The following is a 25,956-nucleotide window of genomic DNA, read 5'->3' on the forward strand; positions in this document are numbered from 1 at the left end:
ATTATCAAATAGTTTGCACACGCATTCATAAGAGGTCAACTTATTATTCCATATATGAATTCTTATCCTCCTCCATTTTCAGGTATCCTCTTTTTCTTTTTTCCCTGTTATCTGTGTCTTGTGGGCTGTGGCCTTTACTTTTTGATAGCTGTTGTTGTAATGCCATCTTAACCACTCTGTTTCCAAAGAAAACAAATGTTTTCAAATTCAAGGGAAAAATAAGACAAGTGACCATATCTCACCCTGAGATGATACAGCACCACTCCTGTGCTGAGGATATCATCATCCATGGCCATTAGATGAGGTAAACTAGAATCTATTGTTACTCCAGCTTTTTCTTTGTTGATGTCCACACTGTATTCTTCCATAATGGCTTTCCTGTCTGTCCACTTACTTGTCCAGTCTTTGGTCAACTGCTCAATCTTAAAGAATATGAGAGGAAACTGTTTCACTTACTAAGCAGGTTAATTTTTCTCATACATAAATTTCTTTAGAATGAACATCATTTTTTTTCCAGTTACTGGATGCAAAATTCTTTCACCATTTGCAATGCAGGTGTATTTCTAATTGCAGTACATTTCTGTGGCAACAAAAAAAATCGAGTAAAAACTGTACTACCACCTAGTGGAGTAGATTTAATCTATTGAAGACTCATTCCCCAAATGTCAGAAAGATATGTGACCATGCTAACTAGTTATTTTGCCTGTCTTTAAGGAAAACTTAAAATTAGATCTCCAAAACCTCTCCAGGTCACCAGTGATCAAATCTTCTTAGTAATTTGGTGACTGCACAATAATTTCCTTCAAATAAATTGGAGGAGTTTAATCTTAGAAGACAGAAGCTCTGTATAATGAACTACTGTGATATATTGAGACAGCTTTCAAACAAGGAGTAGATAGTGCAGACTTAGTGATAGGCAATGGACAGTATCCCATTAAGGACATAAGACTTTAATCACAAATTGGTAGAGAGCACCCAACACACTGACCTGGTTTTGGCTGGAAGAAAGTTAATTTTCTTCCCAGTAGTTGGTATAGCACTGTGTTTTGAATGTAGTATGAGAATAATGTTGATAACACACTGATGTTTTAGTTGTTTCTAAACAGTGTTTATACTAAGTCAAGGACTTCTCAGCTTCTCATACTGCCCTGCCAGCGGAGGCTGGGAGTGCACAAGAAACTGAGAAGGGACACAGCTGAGACAGCTGACCCAAATGTTCCAAAGGGGTATTCCATACCATATGATGTCATGTCCAGTATATAAACTGGGGAAGTTGGCCAGGGGACACCACGGCTCGGGGCTTGGCTGGGCATCGGTCAGCAGGTAGTGAGCAACTGTATTGTGCATCATTTGTTTTGTATAATCTATCTATTATTATTATCCCTTCCTTTTTCTGTCCTATTAAACTGTCTTTATCTCAACCCACAATTTTTACTTTTTTTTTTCCCCCTCTCGATTCTCTCCCCCATCCCACTGGGGCAGGGAGTGAGCGAGTGTCTGCGTGGTGCTTAGTTGCTGGACAGGGTTAAACCACGACACATGCATTAAGGATGGCAGTTTCCTGCATATTCAGAGCAAACAGGAAAGAATTAGGACAAAAACATTTTCACTATCGTTTCAGAACTATGGCAATGCTATCCCCCCAGCCCAATGAAACAGGAGAGACTTACAGCATCAAATAGATCAGACAAACCTTCATTTCATTCTGAAGAACCAGCTCGGTCAGATTTCCATCCCTGTCATCACTCCAAGAAGGACTGGAATTCCTCTGTACAAAGAGCAGCCACCAAGATCTACATGTTAGTTTCCTTATTCACAACCAGCAGGCATGTTCTTACAATCTCCAGAATTTCAAGGAGATGAACTCAGGAGAAGGAAAGGCAAAATACACAGACATTTGATGCTGCCTTCTAGCACCTAGCCTACACCTCTCTAGCTAGTGCATGCAAGTTATTTTGAACTGGTGAAACAGCATTAACAGAGAGATACTTCTGTGTAAATAAATCCTGTAGTTCCAGTCTCTCCCAGCAAAACATGCTCTCCACAGCATGGAAAACCAAGATGCTATTATTATTCCAAAGGACAAAAACCACAAAGAGTGTCAGCTGTATTGTGAGGGCTCACAGATGTTCACGACTTCTTTTGGGGGACAGAATGTACAGGCAGGGTGAAACCTCCAAAATACTGTTGAGGTATACCAGTTTACTTTTTGGGGATAGAGGATTGTAACAAGTCTGGCAGGGAAATTACATCAGTGAATATTATTTTGTACTGTCTGGGTGCTGCCATATCCCTACAAATAAAATTTTCTATTTCACGATATTTTTGGACAGCAAAACTATCCAACTCCATGAAAGACAGGCAAGGAAATCCTTTCTAATCATTACACAACTGCTTATACTTCAGGATTATCAATTTAATGCCAGAAAAAGGAGAAATGACAGAAATGCAATTAGCCTTACAATCATTGTGAAATCACTCAGAGAACAGTTCCATTTCCCTCCAGTTACAATAAACATGGAACGATAAACAGCTAAAATGAAAGTAAGCTACTGTAGCTACCCAAAGCACCATTAGAGCTCCAGCTGGGAAGAGTTCCTACGTACCAGTTCAAAGCTCATCAGCATAGTTTTCAACCTATCGATTTCTTCTCGCAGTTCTCTGATCAGTTTTACATTTGCATCCTGAAACATTGAGACACAGATGTTGGAAAAATCATTCTTTAAAAAATTCTAGCTAAAGAAATCAATTCAGAGCTGTTCCAAGAGCCAGGAGGAAAGGAGCACAGGCACACTCACAGCAGTACTCTTTGCTCCACTCTGCCAGGCCCCTGGGATGTACTGCCTAGGGCAGGTGGTTCCCATCTTTGATAGGTTCTCTTTTCCCATAAACTTTGTTCCATCTCTTTTCTGAACACAGACCTACCATAGTATTTGTTCCTATCATGACAATAGCTGAATACATCACTACTTTTACAGATTTACCTTCAAAATAGTCCCATCAGGTCAGAAAAATGCTCTTATTTCTGTCACGCAGAGAAGAAAATCAGGCTAGAGGAGACTAAGTCAGAATGTCACCAACCATGGTATTAAAAGCCCTTGCAGCTGATACACAAAGCATTTCCAGCCTGCTTGTGTGGAGGCATTTATCTCACTTTCAGAGTAAGCATCACTGCACAGCAGTTTCTGGAAACCAGCTTTTTGTAGACAGTTCAGGGAAACTCTTGAGTCAAGAGTCAACGTTTTCTGGGCTGCCAGTGACACTTTGGCTCAGGTCAATTTGCAGTGAGGGGAAGGCGGCAGCTAGCTGAAGGGATAGAGTTAAGGGTCTAGCACGGGCTCTGCAAGAGAGTGATGGGCACACAAGTTGGGAGGCTGAGAGGCTGTATGTAACAAGAGGCTAACCCAGGAGGACTGTGTCTACTTGCCTGTGACCTGTCACAGAGTTGAAAAAAGCTGCTGCCAAAACCAAACACACTATTGCTACTACTAGTGATGTCTAAAAACTAGTTATAGGTACTGGTAATACGGATGCAAATTAAATTTGGGAAACCTTGGATTACAAGGGTTTCCTTCTGCCCAAGATTTAAGAGCGTATCATTAGGAAAGCAAATAAATTAAGTACATGTCTACAATTCTACCCTTTTATCCACAGATAAAATCTTGATATACCCAGGCCAAATCACAAAAGAACACTACTAAAGTTGTAAAGTCAACTGCTTAAAGATTAGGAAATGCTGGAATCAAGACTTTTTTTGAAACCTAAATTCAGTCCCCTTCAATGGATACACGGTGATTCAGTCCTTTAGTTACATGATCACTGTAGGATAGCAGCCTCGTGCAGAATGCCAGGTGAAGAATGGTCAGTTAAAGAGCAGCAACTCAAGAGTTTTATATTTCTAGCATATGTGATCATAGATCTTGATTATTACATGCTATTTGAATTTTTCTGTGAAGACAGACAGAATTATGCATTTCCCCATGGATTTTTCTATGCTGGTTCTCATCACTATAGCATCTAAAACCTCCACAACTGCTAATCAGTCTGTTTTAACAGCACGTCTTTGATTGAGAGAGTTTACGTTTTTCCCATTTGATAAATATGGACTGGGGGTAAGGGTGGAAAATAAGGAACAAGCACACATTGAAAGTTTGCTTTAAGCATCTGGACTAGCATTGAACAAGAATGCTGTAGCAGGGGCAGCAACAGAATCCAGTCCTCCAAGGCAGCACCAGAGTCTCCCCTTAATACTCTGCCACATTTTTACTTGTGCAGCCTGTGAAGGACCCCTGCACAATCAAACAGATGAATCTGCCATACAGTCAGAATTCATACCTGGAACAGGCCTATTTTGTGCAATGTATGAAGCTGGGGTTCTATGGCAAAAATTGTTCCCATGTATTTAAAGGTTTCATAATTTTGTGTACTGAAAAGAAGACAAATTGAGACTACATAGACTACCTTAGGCCTGGCATATTAACTTTTGAATTCTTGACTTTGCAACCTTAACAGAGTTCATTTAACATGCCAAAAGAAGGGTTGCAAGGGTTATGCACTTAAAGTAACAGGTTAAATAGTAACAAATAATCCTAACAGATCTTTAACTCTGCCAATATTTAGGATAAAGACATAGGGTAAACATACATATCATAACAGTTCAAAGAGAAGGAGGACTGAAACTCAATGGACAGAGATGAAGAATGTAAAATAGGTGTGAAATTCTAAATGGTTTAAGCTGCAGGGGATCAAGGAAATTATTTCTGTAATATCCAGGCTCCTATTTAGCTCTCATTAACATGGGAAAAAGAGGTATGAATTTTATTCAAAGAGCTGATATACTGAATAAACCTTAAATAATACATACAACAAAATGGAACAAGAATAAAAAGCAGAACTAAAGGCCTCACCTCATTCACTCTGGGCTTGTTAATAATATTTTTGGCATTTGAAGCATATCTCAAAGTACTCATGGTCTCATTGTAGCTGGAACTGGCAGGAGAGATAGCTACAGACAGAAAACAAATAGAAAAGAAACACTATTTTAAACAGTAATCAGTTTAACCCATCAGTTTTCAAAAGGTGGATTTTTTTAGCCTTGCTTCTTTAAAAACCAAAATCAACAATATCCTTAGGGATATTTCATCAAGCTCACAGAGAATGTCTTCTCAAGATTGTATTTATGACCAAATAAATCACTTTCAATCAAAGCTATGATCTTGGAAAGACTCTTAAGCTTAACTTCATGCATAATCAGCGTGCCTTTCAATTTTCTTGAGCATCCTATGAAGTATTTCTGAAAATCTTTACAAAGACAGATTCTAAGTGATATAGCTGTCTTCTCACTGCAGTAGAGATGTATTTTTAAGGGGGTAATGTAGTGCAAAATGTTAATAGTGAATAGAAACCAAACTCACTAGCAATCATAATGGTCTTGGAGTTGCCCCCCAGACTGTCCTTCAGAAGCCAGGTGAGGATGGAGTCACGGTACGGGATATAAGCTGGTCGCCTGGTCCCACTGATGCTGCCTGTGGAAGGACTGTCCGCATGACTGCTCTCCCCTTCACTAGTTATGGTGTTTATGCTCTGGCAGCTGCTGAACATCTGTGAATTTTGTGCTGAAGGAGAAATACCACAGAGCTCAGGAAAGGGCTTATCTTTTTCTGTCATGGATATTTAATTTTCTTAGATGTCATTACAATTTATGAAGGTGCCACACAGCTGTTCTGTTCAGCTTTTTGTTGTAAATATATATAAACATTAAGACACAGCACACGGTAAGTGAGTCCTATGCTTTTATCACTACCCTTCAATATAAAGAACTATTGTGCTTACCTAAAGTGGAGATGACAATTCCAAGAGTAACTAATGACTTGTTAATATTGGCACCTTCGGTAATACGATCTTTACAGTAACTGGGATCGGCTCTTTCACTGTAGCACACAAGCATGGAAAAGACATTGCAAACCAAACAAAAATGCTTAATTATTAACATACAATAAATATGAAAACATTATGTATTTTCCTGACATACAAGAAAACAGAAGTTGCAAACTTTGCAATTAAAAAAACATATGCTTTGAAACAACCATGAGCAAAGGCCATTGGCGCAAACTACTGTTAAAGACCCATCAAAACATAAATTCAAGCCTGAACTGGGCAGCCCAGTCATAGTGGTTCTGAATTAAAAAAAAAAACCTAAACATACATTTCGCAACAACGGTAGGCTCAGTGCAAAAGTCTGTATATCCCCTCAACACTACTTTCTCTGCTTAGACATGCATGGTGATTTAAGTTCTTGAGAAAGAAAAATGTCCTCTTCTCCAACTGTTCTATAAATCTTCAGCACAACTTCCATCTTTCTGTTCTCTGTCATATCCAGCATAACCACATGTTCCTCACTGAAATGCATAGTTAAGATCAGAGACTTAGGAACTTTTGGAACATGAACAACATAAGCAGTGAGATACGACTATTTTCTTCCACCCATGCTAGGCAGCCATGAGGAATACATTTTTTCTCTTTCTTTTCAAGCTCAGATTTGGTAATTCCAACAATAGCTACTGGAAAAGCCACTTAATAAGAATACAGGGTTGAATGGTATTACCTTAAATGTATGCAACAGAATAGTATTGGATCTGAGGACCCAGGAATTCCCTTCCCCAGTGAAATCCAATACCCAATACAGAAGAACAGATGACAGAGACAGTATTAGCTCAGTATTCCTTGTTACCATATTAAAAAGTCAGGCTTATTTTTAGTTTAACGAAGTTTGAAAATACTAAATTTCATCTTTTAAGGCAGTACTACCAGCATCTTTAGAGAAAATTACCTTTTTGCCCCTCAGTATATTATTACCTGCCTGCAAGGTCCACTAAATTGATCTTGCTTGCAATTTCAGAAGGGAGATTGTTTTCTAATATAGCCTGAAGAGAAAAATATAAATAAGGAAGATTATTCCTCTTAATTAATTAATGAAAATAAAATAGATGTGCTCTCTTATTGAAAGTGAGTTGTACATATGACTGTCTCACTGCCTTTCTTTGTGACTTTGACCCACTGACTATGTTCAAACCATTAACTCAACAGCTTTCTCACCCATCAGAGAAACTACCCTCTTATGCCTACTTCCTCTTGAAAAAAAAAAACTTTACTGCCTAGTGACTGTGAAAGGCTTCCTTGTAGATCTTGCAGAGTTATTTTCCACTAACGCATTCCAAAGGTCTTTTGTGAAACTACTGAAAAATACCCCCAAATGTTCTGTGATTACAGGATGTTAGAAGTGTGAGATAGAAAAGGTCTATTGGATCACTAAACAACTTCCCTGCCAGGGAAGGATATAATTCCTCCAGAGAAAGGGTGCATTGTCTCTGGGAGAGTACTGGGTGCCAAATGCTAAAGAGATGAGCACATCTGAAAAGCTGGACAGATACAAAGTTTTGGTAAGTGTTAAACTAATGTTATACTTCAATTAAGGATCCTAAACAAGTGTAACAAAACGTAACTTCAAACATATCCACACACAATTTTCACAGCATCCTAGAAGGGGTACTGCATTTCAAAGGGCTGATGAAGACTTTAAACATTTCTTTTTACAGTGAGTGTTTGGCATCACTTCTGACTATAAGCTTGCATAAAGGAACAAGAATACACTCAATAAACACTCAACAACATCAGGCGGTGTAGGAAGTGTAACACATCTGCAGTGTGATCCAAAGGAAATAAGTAACAGCTTCCACCGAGATTATTACAAACAGCACAAAACAGTGACAAGTAAACAATGCACAACACATTGAACAATGCTTCTTGAGAGTGAAAAGGAAGCTGGATTATTTTTAGCTAACCTGAGTATAGTGGATGGTGAAGATAGCATGGGATCTGCTGCTGGCATTGTGAATATGCGTAGCTGCTGTGATTCTAGAAAGAAGAACAAACCATTCAATTACAAAGGCTTATTTCCCTGTATTCAGGGAGAGCAAAAAAACCCAAATACAGCAGATAAATGAAGATGAAGGAACATGAAACTTGGAGAATACGGTAGGCTGCGTTCTTGGATCTGATCACAGCGTGTTTGGCAGAGGACCTGGAAGGGTGGAAACCAAGGATCAGTTAGAGGTGTTTTTGTCCACCAGCAGCACTCTGAAGAAATATCTTAAAGCAGCCTTACAGCACAGGTGTCAGGTTTTGCATAAGGGTAGAGAACACAGCAGAGAAGTACAGCCAGCAACAGCATCGTACAGCTCATCCCCAACACCACTGAATGTACTGGCCGAGTACATTTTCTCCATATTGTCCCCATTTTTATTTCTTGGCACTTCAAAGGGTCCAAAAAGCTTTGTACACCACTTCTGGGGCTCCCTTCTGTCACAGGGCTGACACAGTAGTTTTACGGTGTTAGAGGATTCCAATGAGATTAGCCAGTCTACCCATATGAGTACCAAATGAATACTGTAATTCACTAGTGTAGCACTTCCTTGGCTTTACCACATGGACAGACTAGTCATCCAGCTCTAGCCCTCTGACCCACTGCACTCTGGCTAGCAGGTACCAGGCACAGGAAGAGAAGGAGCAGCGGCACTCTCCCACTGTCTCTGTTACATAAACTTTTGGAAATTCTACTTACTTTGTTGTTGCTTTAATTAGACAAACCCAAAGAAAGCAGAGTTTTGCCTAGGGCAGAAGCCAGGTCACAGGCCTTTTCCTTTGTCACTCTTGTAGCTTGCCTTGAATATTGGCTATATGTGCAGCCTTTAGCATCAGTTTTGCCAAGCTTACCCTCAACAACATCAGGCAATTTTAGTAGTGGAGACAAGGACTGTGGAACCACATTTTTGTTATGACCCCAGCTGTCAGAGTACTGCAGAGACGAGTTGCACTAGAGAGCCGCAGCTGTGCGTACGCCGCTGAGCGCCTGCCGCAGGAGGCCAAAGCCAGGACTCTCCTCTCTATTGCTCACTGCGTCCTACACCTCCATAGCCAAGTCAGCGGGCACCAAAAGCTACAGGCAGTCGAGTGCATCATGGTTATAAGTGAGACTAAGCTGAGGAAGCAGGAGAACGTGAACTAGTCTCCAGACGCTGGAGGAGGAAGACAAACAAATAGGTAAAGGGCAGAAGACAGCAAACAGCTCTACAGTGGGCAGAGAATATAAAGGAACAGCACTTAAGTTTATAAAGCAAAAGAGAAATAGGAAGTGCCCGAGGATTTGGAGGAGAAAGCGTTAGTACTTGCTTCTCACCTCCAACAATACACAGGGTAATTGGAGGGCAAGTTCACATCTCAACTACTCACAACCCATGTGAGCATTTTTATGGGAGAACGTATGTGTTAGTTTTTCATACATTCTATTTCACTGTGGCACGTGGTGTACATTTTAATATTTTTAGCTGCTGTAATAATATTAAGTAGATTCGTTGGTTGTTTTGCTTTACACAGCACAAGAGCTATGCTTTTGGAAATTTGTATTTCCTGCATTTTAAAAATTTTATTCTTAAGCATTTGAGACTGAGTCTTGCAAAGCATTAAGATAAAAAAAATAATAGCACTAAGAGTTACAACAAAAACAATGATTGCATGCTGAAAATCATATTTGTTTATTTTATAATGGACAGGTGCAAGCAGAGCAGGGCTGGAGATGGCTTGATAAAAAAACGATAGAAAAAATGCCTCCAGTAAACTCTGCTTGTCATTAGTACAGCAGCTGCCCTCTCCCCCATGAAAGGCACCACCCATGTTCAAGGGGAGCTTCCTCTCTTATCTTTCCTGTTTAGTCAGACCTGGAACCATCATGCCCCATCTGCTCCTCTCCTGCTTCCAGCCGTATGGGGCAACTGCAACCTGTTCCCCACCTTTATCCCTAAGATCTTGCTGATGTCCATTTGACATAATTTCCCAGACTGGAGATGTTTTAAATTAGTTTGTTTGCATTTATAATGTGCTAATAAATGCTCTGCAGAATATTTCATAAAAATAAAGACTATAGGTAAACAGGAGTTTCCGGTATATTCCAAATAAATTTTTTAACAGTTACTCAGAAAAAGAAGTTGCTTAGTTTCATGCAAGTGACAAAATTTAAAACTTCAGCATCACAAGAACTTACACACAAAAGTAACGAACCTCTGATTTAGTTTTCTCTACATCTTCTACTTCCTTAGCAATGAGACAACTGTAGGATTACACTAGTAGACAGCGACTGGAATTTTGTTGTTATTCTGAAAAATTCTCCTCTTACCATAGAGTTGCAGCTATTGATCACTACAAGCAGAAGCATCAAAACTTAATCCTGCTGTATATCCTATGTTTTTGTGATAACACAGCTTAGTTTTTATTTACTTCCCAGCACCACTGATATTCTAAAATCTCAACCTCTCCTATGATAAGACTTAATACCAATTTTGGAACTGTGATTCGTATTTGGAGGATCCTTTCAAATATAACTCTTTTTTATCACTGTAATGGCAGTTGCAGTGACACCCAAGGCTCCCCGTCAAAAAAGTAAAAAAGTGTCTTGACTACTGAGAGCCAAAATCATTGGCTTCACTAGTGTGCCAATTCCCACAGTTCTCTCATAGCAAACGTGCGTGATTTGGACTAAGAACTTTAAAAAATACTTATAAAAATTAAAGAAAATAATTATAAAGCAAATATTTTTAGAAATTAAATACACTATCTTTTCAGCAGTTTTAAATCACTAAGTTACACTAACAAGTGAGTTGAAAGCTATACAGTCCAAAGTGTCATGAGCAAGTGGAGGAGAAAAATGGAAGTCTGTTTACAGCAAAACATTTCCCTGGCATGAATTTTTTATCCCAGATAGATGGTTGAATTTTGTGGGTAAGTCAGCATGGGATCAGTTTTGAAGAAACAACTTCATGAGTGCTTGTAGCTCTTGCCGTGGATAATATGAGGTTAGGTAACATCTTATGTGTACGTCATGTACAGGATCAGCAAATCTGATATCCTGTCACAACAAAGCATTGGCAACACTGTCAGTAAAATAAACATCAATGAAATCAACACATGGTGAAAAAAGTGTTAAAGATGGAGCTGGTTTGTTTTATAAAATACCTTTTAGCTATTCCTTCTTCTAGAAGTTCTACAACTTGCTTGTAGTCTGTAACTAAATGTTGAGTCAATCCTGCCAAAGATTTAAAAAGAGTTAAACGCCTATTTTTCTCAGGAAGTTTCAGTCAGTTTACCCAACAATTTACCCAACATCAGGAGCATAAGGATGTTCTGCTGCGATGCCAGTCTGTTCTACAAGTGGTCTCTCAACTAGAGTAATGATCTTATTTTTTAAAAAATAAAATAAAAAATTGCAACCCATCCTTCAGATGCAGTGACATCAGTATAAAACCTTGCCTTGTACCTTCAGAGTACAGACCTTTTTCAAACTTGTCTGCAGAACAACGGTATTTAAAAAACAGTATAACTGAAACTCCATAAGAAATTTTCAGCTATGTCACTGCTACTAATTGGGTACAGATCCTGTAAAGAAGCTTTTTTGCCATTGCTTCTGGATAATGGCTCTGCTCATGCAACTAACAGAATTAGGAATCAACCCCTGCGAATATTTACCATTTACTGAACAAGGCTTCAGCCTACAACACTACGTCTTCATGCTCTTTTCTTCCCAGAGGGCACCCAAATAATGATATGAAACATCTGACCTTTTCATATCTTCTGCTTTCAGGGTTGGTTTTTTTTTTTTTTAATCTGATTTTATTTTTAAGGGGGAAAAAGCCCACTGAAAACAAATGAAAGAAATACTGCATTGCAGAGCCTGCTGTGTCGGAGTGGTGGTTGTGACTAACAGGGCCCCAGTGGAGGGCAGTGCGCTGCTGTGCTGTAGCGGCCCTGCCAGCCCCTTGCAAAACGCAAATTCCAGCAGACACACAAGAATCAACCTCAACAGGCTTGTATTTCACATAAAACCGGTTTAATATGCCTCATTTGCATTTTATGGTGATGATTAGTTATCATCTGTACTGCAGTAACTCTTAAAAAAACCACCTGAATTGAGCATCATACAGTATCTAGTAAAACACTCCTCTGCAGAATGTTTTATCTCACAGTTGGAATCCAGGGCTACTTCCCACACACACACTTATTTAGGTTTGGTTTGTTTTATTGCAGGCCACGAAAGCGTGGATGAAGGCAGAGTATTGAAAAATGTGATTATTTGGATCAAATAATTTATCTACTGCTAGAATGTAAGTCAAGATGAATATAAAATTCAACAAGGCTGAAATAAGTTCCTTCTGACATTGTTAGAGAGAGTCTATATTTACATCATAACAGCTTGCTTAATTTCAAATGAAAGCAAAATCTAAGCCAAAGATGGGAATTTGTTTTAGTCCTTTAAAAACTGATACACATAAAGAATAAAAAAGATTTTTGGATCACCCACACTTTTAAAAACCCCCTAACTGTAGTGTGCGTGCATGCGCACTTGCACACACAAAATATAGGCTGATTTTCAAACAAAAGCATTTCTTCTGCTCTCTAGTGTCCCTTTACAATACATTAATTCCAGAAGTCATCACAATTTCCATTTGAGAAAGAGGCCCGTTATTTTTCCAACAGCACTGGGATCTTCAAAGATTAGAATATGGAAAATATCGTATATTGTTTTCCCAGACCCTTTTTCAGGGTCTTATGTAACTGAATAAAAATCCAGTTATAAAATGGAGGCATGGAAGAAATTCTAGAATAGTGATTCTAGCACAGAGTTCAAAACATTTAGTTTTCAATAAGGTAAATGAAATATTGTAAATGTTGTTTGAAAAGAAATGACAAAGTGTTCTGTTGGCTGTTACAAAAAGAAAGGTCATTTTCAAGTCCCATAGAAAGATCAAAAACACTTGCTCATCTAGAAATCTGCCTTGGAGTAAGAAAGGATCTCCCTCAGAAATCTCTCAGAGTAACAAAATAGATTGCATCATTTCCTGATTTAAGAGAGGCCGATTCCTTAACAGTGCAACCATCTGTGAGGGACAAGTTTGAAACAATTCCAACCCAAAGCACTGAAACACTTTCAGCATTTTAAAGGTTACAATCTCACAGCCTTTACATGGAAAAATGATGGGCTGGAAACTATTCAAAATACCTAGTGTTCAGAGCTAGGACTTCCTGACTGGACTTGCAAATGGAAAACGCATTGTCCAGAGCACCTAAGCATCCTTAAAGGGGTTAAGTTTTCCAATTTTCCTCTCTGTCTGTTCTTCATCCACTGCTAACTGTACTCTGGATATCAACACCAACCATACAACTGACAAACTAATGGTACACTGGGGAGCTTCTGATCAAACTCAGCAGACCTTAAAATTGCTGATAGCTTGCAGGAAGTATGATGCAAATACAGATGCTAGTCCTTAACATACAGGATCTATGGGAAATAATGGAAAATTTCCAGGCTTTGCTGATGTTCACCATTTTTATTTCTCCCATACAGCAAATTGCCTACAAGGAGAATACAAAACAAGCTCCCCTTCTAGTAAGCTTGCTGATAATTCTGATCTCAGCCATCCAGCTATCGGAAACAATATTGTTGCGTTCTGATCCTGCACAGAGAGTGACTACGTATAAAACTGCCAAACACTACTTCAGCACATAGCAGGCACTCGTTACAGAGATCAGCAATTGTTGATTGCAACAATGTATTACTGCAGGTAAGAAGGGCATTTTGTACCAGTGTTGAGAACCACTTCATTTTCTTGAATTTGATGTTATTAAAATCAAGCTGACTGTACTCCTCACCTGCATTCAAAAGACCTCTGGACTGCTGCTTATTTTTGATGTGAGCTAATGAGTGCAGTTCCAAAAGGAGCTATGTAATCACACCTTCTTTATTAGTCCCTCTCCCTAAAAGACAGCAGGGTTGTCTCAAGTAAAGCAAACTGCTACAGTTCTTAATTGCGTAAACTGTACATAAACATATTTATTTATTAATATATATTTATATACACATACCTAAATAAAGAACTATGTCATCTGACTGTTGCCCTAAGCCACTGACTCATCAGCATGAAATCACTTCTGTTCACATGGTCTCACAACAGCATCTAATTACACCCCATGATGCCTTCAGCAGAGAAATTACTTCATTTTTCATGCACATGATCAGTTTTTCTAAAAATGCGAATCACATTTATCATGAAAATTAAATTTTTCTTACAGGCATTAATAAAATGATTTTTGGAGGCTGTCATAAGATACAGAGGGAGAGAATCTTCTAAAATAAAGTATTCACACTGGATTTACAAATATGGCCAAAGCTGGCAAATAATATTTTAGGTTAATCTTTTTCCACTATCCTTTCCTATTATTTTCAAAATCTAATCAATGGGAACTTTTATGGGATATTTCAGAACTCTAGCATAGAATTGTTCCATGCAATTTTTAGTTGTGTCTAAGTATAAAATACTTATACAAAAGGGGTAAAATTAACTTGTTAAAAAAAAAAAAAAAAACACCAACCAAAAAAAGCAGAACTGGAAAAGAAGTGACAGATTTGGCCTGGAAGGTTCTAGATGAAGACAAAATAGTGACAAAAGGCAAGCCAGCCCATTGGCAGAAGCTATAGCTTCATTTTCTTTTAAAACAAGGAAACTCCATTATATGCAGCCAAGGAATCACTGGAGATATAAGGCCTGAGAAAAGGGATGGAAATTGCCAAGGAAGGAAGCAGTTTAAAGGCCTTTTCTTGTGTGGTGAATGAGCAGCTGCTAAAAGAAAATAATTAGTATCTGTACTCCACCAACAATTAAGTTCTTCGATAACAAGCAGGTAGAAAGAAAATCTTGGAAAGACCTCAATAAAGGCCAAATGTCTATGAATCTGCTTTTCAAAGAATGTTAAGTTTGCCATACTAATGAGACCATCAATTCATCTATTTTCCAACTCTCTTTAAACAGGATGCTGATGTGCTGGGAAAGCACAGCTGAAGTAACCATAATGCCAGATAGTCCCTTGTGTATAGGACCATGCATGTTCAACACTTTCCAAGTGCTTATTTCAAATTTTGAGAGGAGGAATTGGTAACAACCATTGGTTGTTAGATGTGCTATGATGGATCCTGCAGGTGCTGAGCGAATGAGAGTTGGGAATTCCAGGCTCCATTCAGTCACACAGTCAAGTCACCCTATCTATTATCACATCTTGCCTTAATCTCTGAAGTGAGGATAACAATCTGACATGTAATGCTGTGATAAAGAAAAAGAGAGAGAGAAAAGTGAACCAGAGATAACAAAAGGAATTCACAAAACAAACAGAGAGAACTCTATTTAAAAGCCAGAATAAATCACTATTCGGTCTGATGTGACAGGACCAATAAAATTCTGTGATATGTGTTTTGCGTACTAAATGCTTACTCCCCAGGTGTTACTACCCACTTAGTGGCCAGCCAAGCAGTTGCAGAGTCAGTGATACCAGAGGCAACTTTGGAATTCTGCCCACTAGATAAAAGGCGCACTGAAAAGAAAATATATGCATTTACTTTCTAAGCAAACTCACTAATTTTGGAACTTGCATCAGTTTGGAAAAGGCTCTTCCTTCGGTTCTCCACTGTAAAGCTACTCTGTATGATTTTGCACTAGTGCACTGATTTTGAGAGTGTCCAGGGTTCAGCTAGGATAGAGTTAATTTTCACAAGAAGCTGGGAGGGGACACAGCTAGGATAGCTGACCCAAAGTAGACATGGGGATATTTGATAGTCCTTTTTGGAGCCTAACGTGGGTCTCACAGGGTTGAGATAACGACAGATCTGAGCAAAGCATGTCGAAACAAAATTGTTATATACATTTCTTATATTAGTTAAATAGTCACCGGTCACAATGTTGGTTCACTTGTTCACATGGCGGTGTTACATAAATCCTTATATGCACTGTGTATTCCCTGTGGTGATGTTTATCACCTTTGGGAGAGGGATCAAGACTACCATTTTGCTGTAATGGGTAACATCGACTTACGATGTATCACTGGTCATGAGGTTAAGCTGGTGTTTGTATGCAGCACTGTTGCCATGACCACACCTCGGGTGCCTTCTATCGAAATTTATTAGTAACTGCACCCAATCTAGGGGGAAGAGGCGGGGGGATACTTCCTCCTGCTCTTTCACCTCCCCTTTCTCCTTCAGGCTAATTACAACAGTTTTTGAGAATTTTGAATAAGCTTGGGACGTTGAAGCCAGCATGCTCTTATTGCTATATCTTCTGAATAAGTCCCAGGTCTTGTTTAGGGTTACACAAAAATTTTTTAAGAATACCATCCAGAAATCTGCCCCAAGGCTGGACAGTCATGGGTGGCATGGCATGTGAGAGAATATGGGCAGGTATCTAGAGAACTTCTCACCTCCAATGGTTTGGAACTTCACTCCCAAACATTTACAAGACCCTGATGAAGTGCTATAATATTTGAAAGGAAAACACTGTGCCTATTCCAAAAAGGCACAACTTACCACACTGTGCTGGGCCCTGGCCAGTATCTACCAAACACTGCTTGATATTAAGCAGCACCCTCAGGGGAAAGGGAGGGAAAACAGACCAACAGGCACTGCGACTGTTCCAACCCTCATGACAAGCACTACAGCTACCCCAGCCCTGGCGACAGGCACTGCAGCTGAACCAGAGAACCAACCTGTGCTGGTATCAGTCGCCCCTATACAGAAGAAGAAATACACAAAAAAATCAGTTTGCTTAATGAGAGATGAAGATAAACCAGGGTCATCATGAGGACAGGAGGAAGAGGCAGAACCAGAGATAATCGCCTGATCCCAGTCCCTGAGTGAGCTGCGAGATATGTGAAAGGATTTCAGCTGCTATCCAGATGAGCACATTGTTACCTGGCTGCTCCGATGCTGGGATAACAGGGCCACTAGTTCGGAATTAAGGGGGTAGGAGCCAAGCAGCTAGGATTCCTGTCTAGGGAAGGGGGCACTGACAAGGTGACTGGAAGAAAGACACAAGCCCTCAGCTTCTGGAGGTGACTTCTGTCAGACATGAAGGAAAGGTACGCCTTCAAGGAAGAAGTTACATGTCACCAAGGCAAGTGGACTACCATGGAGAGAGGTATCCAGTACCTGAGGAAATTAGCCATGCTGGAGATTATTTATAACAATCCAGATAACGAGCAGTTACCCACAGAACCAGATGAAGTCCAATGCACACAACCCATGTGGCGGAAGTTTCTACAAAGGGCACCACCATCGTATGCCAACTCCTTGGCAGTAATGACCTGGAAAGAAGGTGAGGGACAAACAGTGGATGAAATGGCTGGCCAACTCCAGCAATATGAAGGAAGTCTCTCTTTCTCCTCACAGGCCTGCATCTTGGCTGTGAAGAAACTGTCCCGGGAGTTCCAGCAATTCAGAGAGGATATGTCCTACTCCCCACCTGTACAGGCCCGTATCTCAGCTATTAGGAGTAAGTGTTCCTCTGCTCAAGAGAGAAGATACAGAAGGTACACACAATGGGGTAACCTGTGGTTTCACCTGCATGACCATGAGAAGACATGAGGAAGTGGGATGGAAAACCTGCCTCGACCTTAGAGGCACGGGTACATGAGTTGCAAGGAAAAACAATCACAAAAGGGGATTCTTCCCGGAAAAATCCTGCTCCAGTTTCCAGCGGGCAGTTCCCCAGAGAGAGTAGAAGGGCTGATCTCACTTCTGATCCTCTTGAAGGGATTTCTGATTCATGTTTACAAAAAGCAAGTAACAAATACTATGACCAGGATTAGAGGGGCCCTGCCTCCGGCCAGGTGGAAGAAGGGGACAATCGGGTTTCTTGGACTGTGTGGATTCAGTGGGTTGGCACATCAGACCCACAGGAGTATAAGGCTTTAGTGGACACCAGTACACAGTGTACCCGGTGCCATCAAGCTATAATGGAGTACAACCCATCTGTATTTTTGGAGTGACAGGGCGATCCCAGCAGCTAACTGTATTGGAAGCTGAAGTGAGTCTAACTGGGAATGAGTAGCTGCTGTATGGAGTCCTATATGACAAGTCGCAGAAACTGCTGAAGGAGAAGATGAATCGAGCCAGTTTGTGGAAACGAAAGCCATCCAGCTAGCTTTAGACATTGCTGATCGAGGAAAATGGCCAGTGCTCTATCTCTATACTGACTCATGGATGGTGGCAAATGCCCTGGGGGGGCGACTGCAGCAATGGGAGCAGAGCAACTGGCAGCACAAAGGCAAACCCACGTGGGCTGCCCCATAGCGGCAAGATATTGCTGCCTGGCTAGAGAAGCTGGTTGTAAAAGTACATCACTTAGATGCCCACGTACCTGAGTCAGGCCACTGAAGAACAAATTAAGAATCAAAACAAGCAGCAGGTGGATCAGGCTGCTAAGATTGAAGTGGCTTAGGTGGATTTGGACTTGCAACATAAGGGTGAATTATTTATGGCTCGGTGGGCCCATGACACCTCAGGCCATCAAGGGACAGATGCAACATATAGATGGGCTCGAGATTGAGGGGTGGACTTGACCATGGACACTATTGCACAAGTTATCCACAAATGTGAAACGTGCTGCAATTAAGCAAGCCAAGTGGTTAAAGCCCCTGTGGTATGGAGGGCAATGGCTGAAATATAAACATGGGGAGGCCTGGCAAATTGACTATATCACACTCCCACAAACCCACCAAGGCAAGCACGTGAACTTTTACATACTGTAGAAGAGGATAAAGTCCCTGTAGTGCACATAAAAAATACATTAGGGAAGACAGTCTGGGTTACTCCTGCCTCAGGCAAAGGTAAACCCATTCATGGGATTGCTTTTGCTCAAGGACCTGGGTGCACTTGGTGAGTGATGCAGAAGGATGGGGAATTTCAATGTGTACCTCAAGGGGATTTGATTTTGGGTGAGAATAGCCAGGGAATTAAATTGTATGATGTTAATCACTAAATAACCCTGCCACTGTGTGTTATCACTGCTGCAGTTGCTATATGCCATACCAATCAATGATATTACAGTGAGAATCACCCAAATCAATGAAGGATGGACTTTGATGAAACCAAGCAAAGTGCAGTGGTGATGGAACTTGAACTGGCTTCAGCAACTGGCACCCAGCAACTTCCTCAATATCATCATCTTCAACCTGCAGACCGTGGGCATGGGCTGCACCAAATACACCAGCCATGAGCTCTAGATGCAGCATGCAACGATCCAACACCACACACTCCATCTCTCCTGCCCTGAAAGACTGTTAGGACAGATGGAGCCCTAAAGTCATGGATTAAATGAACTCAATGGACACATTAGAGGGATGGCCCACAGACTAAGGGAATGATAGCTCTGTGTGTGTGTGTATACGTGTGTATATATATCTCTCTATCAAAGACAGGAAAAGTGGTGGTGATTAATTGGAAAGTGTAGGATCTGGGAATGATGTAGATGGTATAGAATAAGGGGTGGATAATGTCCTGCATTTGGCTAGGACAGGGTTAATTTTCACAAGAAGCTAGGAGGGGACACAGCCAGGATAGCTGACCCTAACTAGCCAAGGAGATATTCGATACCATATGATGTCCTGCTCAGTATATATACTGGGGGAGCTGGCAGGGGGCGGGGAGGAGGAATCATGGCTTGGGAACAGGCTGAGCATTGGGTTCTGGTGGTGAGCAATTGCACTGTGCATCACTCGCTTTATATATTCTTTTATTAGTAATTTCTTCTCCCCTCATGTTGTCCTGTTAAACTATCCTTATCTCAACCCATGATTTTTTTTTACCTTTGTCTTGTGATTCTCCTTCCCATCCCACAGTGGGGGGTGGGGAGTAGTGAGTGAGTGGCTGTGTGGTGCTTAGCTGACAGCTGGGCTTAAATGATGACAGATACACATGCCTTTTGTCAGTTTTTGGTCAGATAAACAGCAATATAGCAGGCAAACTTTACATTGGGAGCTAATCAATTTACAAAGTACCAATGGCCAAACTCCAATTTAAAGCTATATAAGACCTTGAAGTGAAGGCACCAATGAAAAGTGAAAATGAACTGGAAGTACAAAAACTGAAATGGAAAAAATACCTGTGGGGTTTTTTTAATCTTCTGTGTCACCTGATTTGAAAGGTATGATTCACTAGAAAACACAAAGCCATCTGAGGGACTGCTGTTGCAAGTGTGAATTAAAAAGTGTATGATGTTTTTAATCATATAATGCACCTACATTACCCATCCTGTGTTTTTTCAGTTTAATGAAGGAAAACGAAGCTTGTTGGGTTCTCACTCGGGTAATACAGATTTTAATCACTTCACATGGCCTGGCCTGCAACATCAAACAGTTGAGTTTATCTACTTTTTTATTATTATTATTTTATATATATACTGCTGCCAAGGACTGAAACAGGTATGGAGGGACCTTAGGCTGATCTGGAGAACCCATTTAGAGCTGATGTTGGTGGATTTCTTGATTAAAATTTCTTTAAAACAAAAGAAAGCAAAACACTATGGCTCACACACAACCTATGCCTGGAAAGACAAACAGAAAAGTGCAGGATATCCAGCCAGTGGGATAACAGAGGCAAAGCTTTCAGTGTATTATACATGTTCATATTAACAAGCGAAATATTTGAGGAAAGTAACTCTTGAAGAGTAGAAGCAACTAGGATCATGCAAGGAACGTACACAAAGATATATACAAGACCTGATACACATTTGCTTGAAATTCTGATGCTAGTTGTGACACCCACTCTCACCTTGTACATATGGTCCTGTTTCAGGGTGTTCTCGGACTCGAAGTGTGTAAGGTTTCTTTCGGTCTGATTGTTTTAACAAATCTCGGACACGCTCATTATAGATTTCAAGAAAACTGAAAAGAAAAAAAAAAGAATGTTAAATATACACAATAAAAAAAAAAAAGGAGAGAAAGCATATATTTAGACAATGTAGCTACCTGAATCTTACATAGATCTTTCATAATAAATTTAATTAATTCATTATTTCCATTATCTCTGTTACTGCCCCTTCCCATGCAGTGCACGTAGAAAGAACTCACAGTAGCAAATTTCTAAGAAGCAAGAGGCATTCAGTATTTTATTTAAAAACTCATAAAATATGCTTTTTTAACACCAGCGATTTCAAATCCCCAGTTTTCCAAACATAATGCTTCGTTAGATCAATGGGAACAATTAATAAGAATAGAACGTAGGATTATGGCTCAAATTTAAGAGTTAAACAAACAGGAAGTAAATTTTTAATGCACTCCTATTTCAGCTGTCTATACAAAAGGGAACAGACAGCATCCAAAGAACTATACTGAGATGGAAAACTAAAATCAACACTTTCTCATTCTTCCTCTGTGTTCTCCCCCTTGCTGCAAAATGATACCATCTGAGAAAACAGAAACAAAATAAACTAGTCTTTACTTTGTTTGATTACAGGAACATGCTGCTGAAAGCATTCATAGCATTGCCCAAAACAGTGACACACTTACCTGACCTTTACTCTGCAAGATGCTGTCTGGTCTGAGTAATCATCCTTCCTTGAAAAGAGGCCCTACACAAACCAGAAGTTTATGCAAATTTTAAATCCATCAAGAAAATCTAACTACTTGAACAAATGCAAGTGAAATAAAAAATAAATACCTCACATATACGAGGTGTCAGCCCAATGGATGCCTTCAAATAATAAACAGGAAAAAAAAATTAAACAATATACTTGCTATCACTCTTGCAAAACTTATTTTTAAATAAAGGCCAAGTTATAAGAAAAGGACAGAATCATAGTGCAGCATTAAAGTAACGACTGTATGGTGGATTACAACACAAACTGCCCTGGAGTGTAGTTCAGAACAGCATGGCAATGCTCTACTACTCTAGCTGAAGCATCTTGCATGTGAAACACTGCAGGGACTCGTGTGCTGTGTAATGTCAGCTGTCTGAGCTTCAGTGCAAATGCTATTTATAGCAAAAGTCATTTTAGAGCAACTTATACAGAATCAATGAGAAGTTAGAGACTTGGGTTAAATCCAAGAACTGTCTGATGTAAAGACACTGGACATGCCTATGTCAGAGGTGTTGCAGTCTAGATGAAGCCAGGCCAACATTGAAACTAGCTTCACTAGTAATGAATATTCTGGGTTTCTGTTATTCTACTTTTATTTCTTCATGCTATGGCACTACAGAACAGGCTTGGAACAGCTTTATGTTCTAGATTTGTAAATCTGGTCTCTCAGACAGAATGGGATATGGGCTGCTTAGCAGTACCCAAACTAGCTGATTTAAACTTTGCCCAAATGGTCTACACAGCACTGACGTAATGGTGTGTTTTTGTGCAATGAACTGTTCTTATGACATGATTGCTCACGCTTCAGTGATTGCAGTGCCAAAACACCCTGAGAAAGACTCTAAGGCTTTGGTGAAATCTGCTTGGTGAATAGCATGAAAGGCTTTTAGAAGGCAGACTTGAAATGGTGTTGGGGGAAGAAAGTCAAGTTCATCAGGTGGACCACCGTGGACAAAAGTTCAGTTTATACCAGACACTTGTTTCTTCCTAGTTTTGAACACTGTTTCACAGTGAATACATGTTATTAAAGATAAGATCAAAGCAGGATTCCACCGAGAAAGAAACCACTTTATAAGCCAGAAATCTCTTAGAAACACTACACCTGGAAATTTCCTTGGAAATGAGGATAATTTCAAGATGTGGCCGTTCTGAATTGCTAAGGTATTTTCAAAATAACGTAATACGAATATCCTAGTTTGTCACCTATTAACCCCAATTTTAACAATTCTTCAGGCTTTCATGGAGTTAAGCTTGATTTTGCATCAAATGAATGGAGAATCAGGTAATGATTTAACAACATCCAATTGCTGATGTCTATGGGGAAAATAAACTTTAAAAAATCCAAACTCTTGTCAAAAGCACAAACCGTGCCAGAATAGTCTTTTTCTTGTCTTTGGGGTTTGAACAATTTTTACCCTTATTTCACCTTAAAAATTGAATCCAATGGGTGTAGGAAATAGTGGCCCACGCGCACAAACTGTTAAATAATTTTTTTCTTTTTTAGGGGCATGTTTCACCAACAGCCAAGAATATTTATGGATAGAGATCAAATTGCCTTGTGTTGCAGCAGAACACAGGAAATCCTCAACTGACCCCGTCGATCTGAGTACCAAGATTAAAATACACTTTAAGTGGTTCCTGGTAGACAAGAATCTTAAAATGTAACAGCTTCTGCAGACACTATTCAAATACATTTCAAAACTGGAAGTAAAGCAAGTATTAGCTTCCACAGGCCAAAGGATAACTTCTGCAACAGATAAATGTCTGAAGTAGATAATGAAGCCTGTTACAAAAGTATTCCTGTGCATTGTATCCCATTTTTTTTGTGAAAGTAATTTAATTTCAGCATAGCTCAGACTGCCAAAAAATTCCATGAGAATGAACACTTTGTATTATCTTGAGCTATACATTTCTAAAAACCAGAACTATTCAGCGATAGTTGGGGTTTTTTTGTCCTCTAACATAGCGATAACATTCATACATAGCAAGATAAAGATTATCTAAAATAAATGTTTAAACTACACCATATTTTCTAGTACTTTTAGCTGATGCTACATTATTTATCTAAATGTAAATGCTTGACTCTCATTTGATATATATACATACCAAATAAAACATGTATAAGCATTCTGCCCAACAAGCACCATAATCACAGTTTAAAAATAAAGCCATGTTTCCGCTGGACATCCCGCCCGCAACCCTAAGTGTAAAATGAATGGTGTAACTCACAGGTGTTCCCATCATTGTGTAAGTTTTTCCTGAACCTGTCTGTCCATATGCAAAGAGGCAGATGTTGTATCCTCTAAATGCACCTGACAACACAGAAGTGCCAAGGTCCTGGAACACCTGAAAAAAACAAAAGAAACAAAACAGTCCATGAATAATATGCCTACCTGTAAACGCTCTGCATTACTTGTGGATCTTGCAGCTTTAATAACTCCATGGGAACAAGGATCTTCACAGTATTTGTCTTTCTAATTCATCAGACACAATGTTAAGTGCCCAGCATTCACTTGTTAGATCTTCCTCCAGATGGTGGTATGCCAAGCATAGTGCTGACACCAAGCAGTAGTGTTTAATTGTGCTTCCCTGCCTGCTATCTCTTATTTTATACTTAGACTGTATGAATTCTTGAGGATCTCCCCCACCACAAGTTTTTACAGTCCTCAGCATAAATCTGACAGAAAGGCATGATCAAGGCTCTTTGACACAATGACATTAATAGGAGCATTAGGCATCAGAATTACAGGTCAAAAGCAAAGTCTAACCCATAGCCTGCAAGCAGACCTCACCCAAGCAATACTTAGATCTGACCTGTCTGGTCAGTAAGCCACACCACCAAAAGCTAAATGCTTTATTTTCTGTTCTCGCCACACACAGAGTGATGAGCCACCTTTGGCTCATCATAATACAGAGCCAAGAACTGTTACCACCACATCAGTGTCAGCCTCTAGGGGCTTCCAAAGCTTGCGCTGGTCCCACTGTGGCTGCAAAAGTTGGACCATCACAGCTAGACTACCCATAAACAAGATCTGAACAGTCATTCCTTCTGCTTTTCCTGTTCCTTTTTTGGGGACACAGCTGCCCCACATTGTGACCATGTTCTCAGCACATCAAAGCCTTGCCATAGACCAGCTGAAAGGACACCTGGTAAGGTTTGCTAGGAAGTACATGGTGGATCAAAAGGTTCCAGTAAGCAGGCTGCCAACCCCTTAGCACAGCTCTGGCTTTTCAAAAGAAATGTTACAAGTATTAATGGTTTTGCCATTCACATAGAAAACTAGCTAGTATAGAGAGAGATGCATATGATTTCAGTGTTTCACTGCTGTGAAACCTCATCCAGTACAAGGTCATTTGCTTCTCCAACGGACAGATAAATGCACTAAAATTGATATAAAAATCAATAGTAAAATATATTTCATAGCTATCACCACTTTACCAAAACTGCCCAAAAAAGAGATTAAAAATCCTAAGACTTTTATTTTCAGATCATATTTCAACTGAAACTGAGACAAGATGCTAACTTCTGGCTGAAGAATCAGTAACATTCCCATTCGGCAGAATTTGGCTACCCTTGCCCATATTTCTAAGGGTATGTGGCATATCAAAGCATCTGCTTCATTAGGATTATCAGATCAAGCAACTTTTCCATTCAAAGAGTAACAGAGAAAGTCATAAGCAAAATACATGGACACAAATGTAATAGGCAAGGATAACAAAGATAGTGACAAACTCTCCAGTCACTACTGGACAGGCCATTAAGGAACTGAAGCATATCTTTGGAGAAGGCTAACCTGGACTTCATAACCAACAAGATGGGCGAAATAGGAGGAACAGGAGGATTCGGCATCTTTTAGGGGGGCCCGCAAGGCTATGCAAAACTTATTAAGGAATGCTTAAAGTAAGGTGGTCAGGAAGAAGAAGGGGATATAAAAGGGGTTGGTACCATGTAAGCAGCAGCAGATCAGTATGCTTGTCTGACTGAGCCCTGTGCCTGATCACCACAGTCTGTCCTATTTTCTTATTAAATCCTTTCTTGATGATCTTTCCATGTAACCACGCTCTCCACCCGACGTGTGAGTGCTGTAAGGACTAGATGCCAGCAGCTGGAGTGAATTTGAGGCCAGCAATGGAGTCAAAAGACCCCAGGTGATAGGGCCATCACATCAGTGGTGCCAGCAAACAAAGCCAGTGAGAGTCTCAGCGCTGGTAGCTAGCATGGCCATGGACCTAAGGAGCATGGGTCCAGGGTGCCAGCTACTGGGGATGCTGAGGGGAGTAAATTCAGGTCAGCAACTGAAGTCAACCTCAGGTAATACGTGCTCCACAACTGTGGTGCCAGCAGCTGGAACAAGTAGGAGTCTAAATGCCAGCAATTAGAGCAGGAGTATGTGTCACAGGGACTATGTCCCAGCTACTAGGGGAACTGGAGCAGTGTGAGCATCTCTGTCAG

At 40.1% G+C, this 25,956-nt stretch overlaps 1 protein-coding gene across 1 annotated transcript in view; it reads right to left on the reverse strand.

The window, feature by feature from the left end:
- STARD9 (StAR related lipid transfer domain containing 9) overlaps nucleotides 1–25,956 on the reverse strand; it is a 122,943-nt gene that overhangs the window by 44,346 nt on the left and 52,641 nt on the right. Inside the window, exons 4-16 of the mRNA XM_030033566.1 lie at nucleotides 23,733–23,849; nucleotides 21,584–21,616; nucleotides 21,433–21,494; nucleotides 20,696–20,808; nucleotides 11,065–11,134; nucleotides 7,842–7,914; nucleotides 6,856–6,923; nucleotides 5,833–5,930; nucleotides 5,415–5,615; nucleotides 4,908–5,005; nucleotides 2,607–2,684; nucleotides 1,694–1,768; nucleotides 243–422 (exon numbers count right to left, since the gene is read on the reverse strand). Coding sequence (XP_029889426.1) covers nucleotides 243–422; nucleotides 1,694–1,768; nucleotides 2,607–2,684; nucleotides 4,908–5,005; nucleotides 5,415–5,615; nucleotides 5,833–5,930; nucleotides 6,856–6,923; nucleotides 7,842–7,914; nucleotides 11,065–11,134; nucleotides 20,696–20,808; nucleotides 21,433–21,494; nucleotides 21,584–21,616; nucleotides 23,733–23,849 — 1,266 coding nt within the window. The remainder of the gene's footprint in view (nucleotides 1–242; nucleotides 423–1,693; nucleotides 1,769–2,606; nucleotides 2,685–4,907; nucleotides 5,006–5,414; nucleotides 5,616–5,832; nucleotides 5,931–6,855; nucleotides 6,924–7,841; nucleotides 7,915–11,064; nucleotides 11,135–20,695; nucleotides 20,809–21,432; nucleotides 21,495–21,583; nucleotides 21,617–23,732; nucleotides 23,850–25,956) is intronic.

The sequence above is a fragment of the Aquila chrysaetos genome, chromosome 2 (genome assembly GCF_900496995.4).
Source record: "Aquila chrysaetos chrysaetos chromosome 2, bAquChr1.4, whole genome shotgun sequence".
NCBI lineage: Eukaryota > Metazoa > Chordata > Aves > Accipitriformes > Accipitridae > Aquila > Aquila chrysaetos.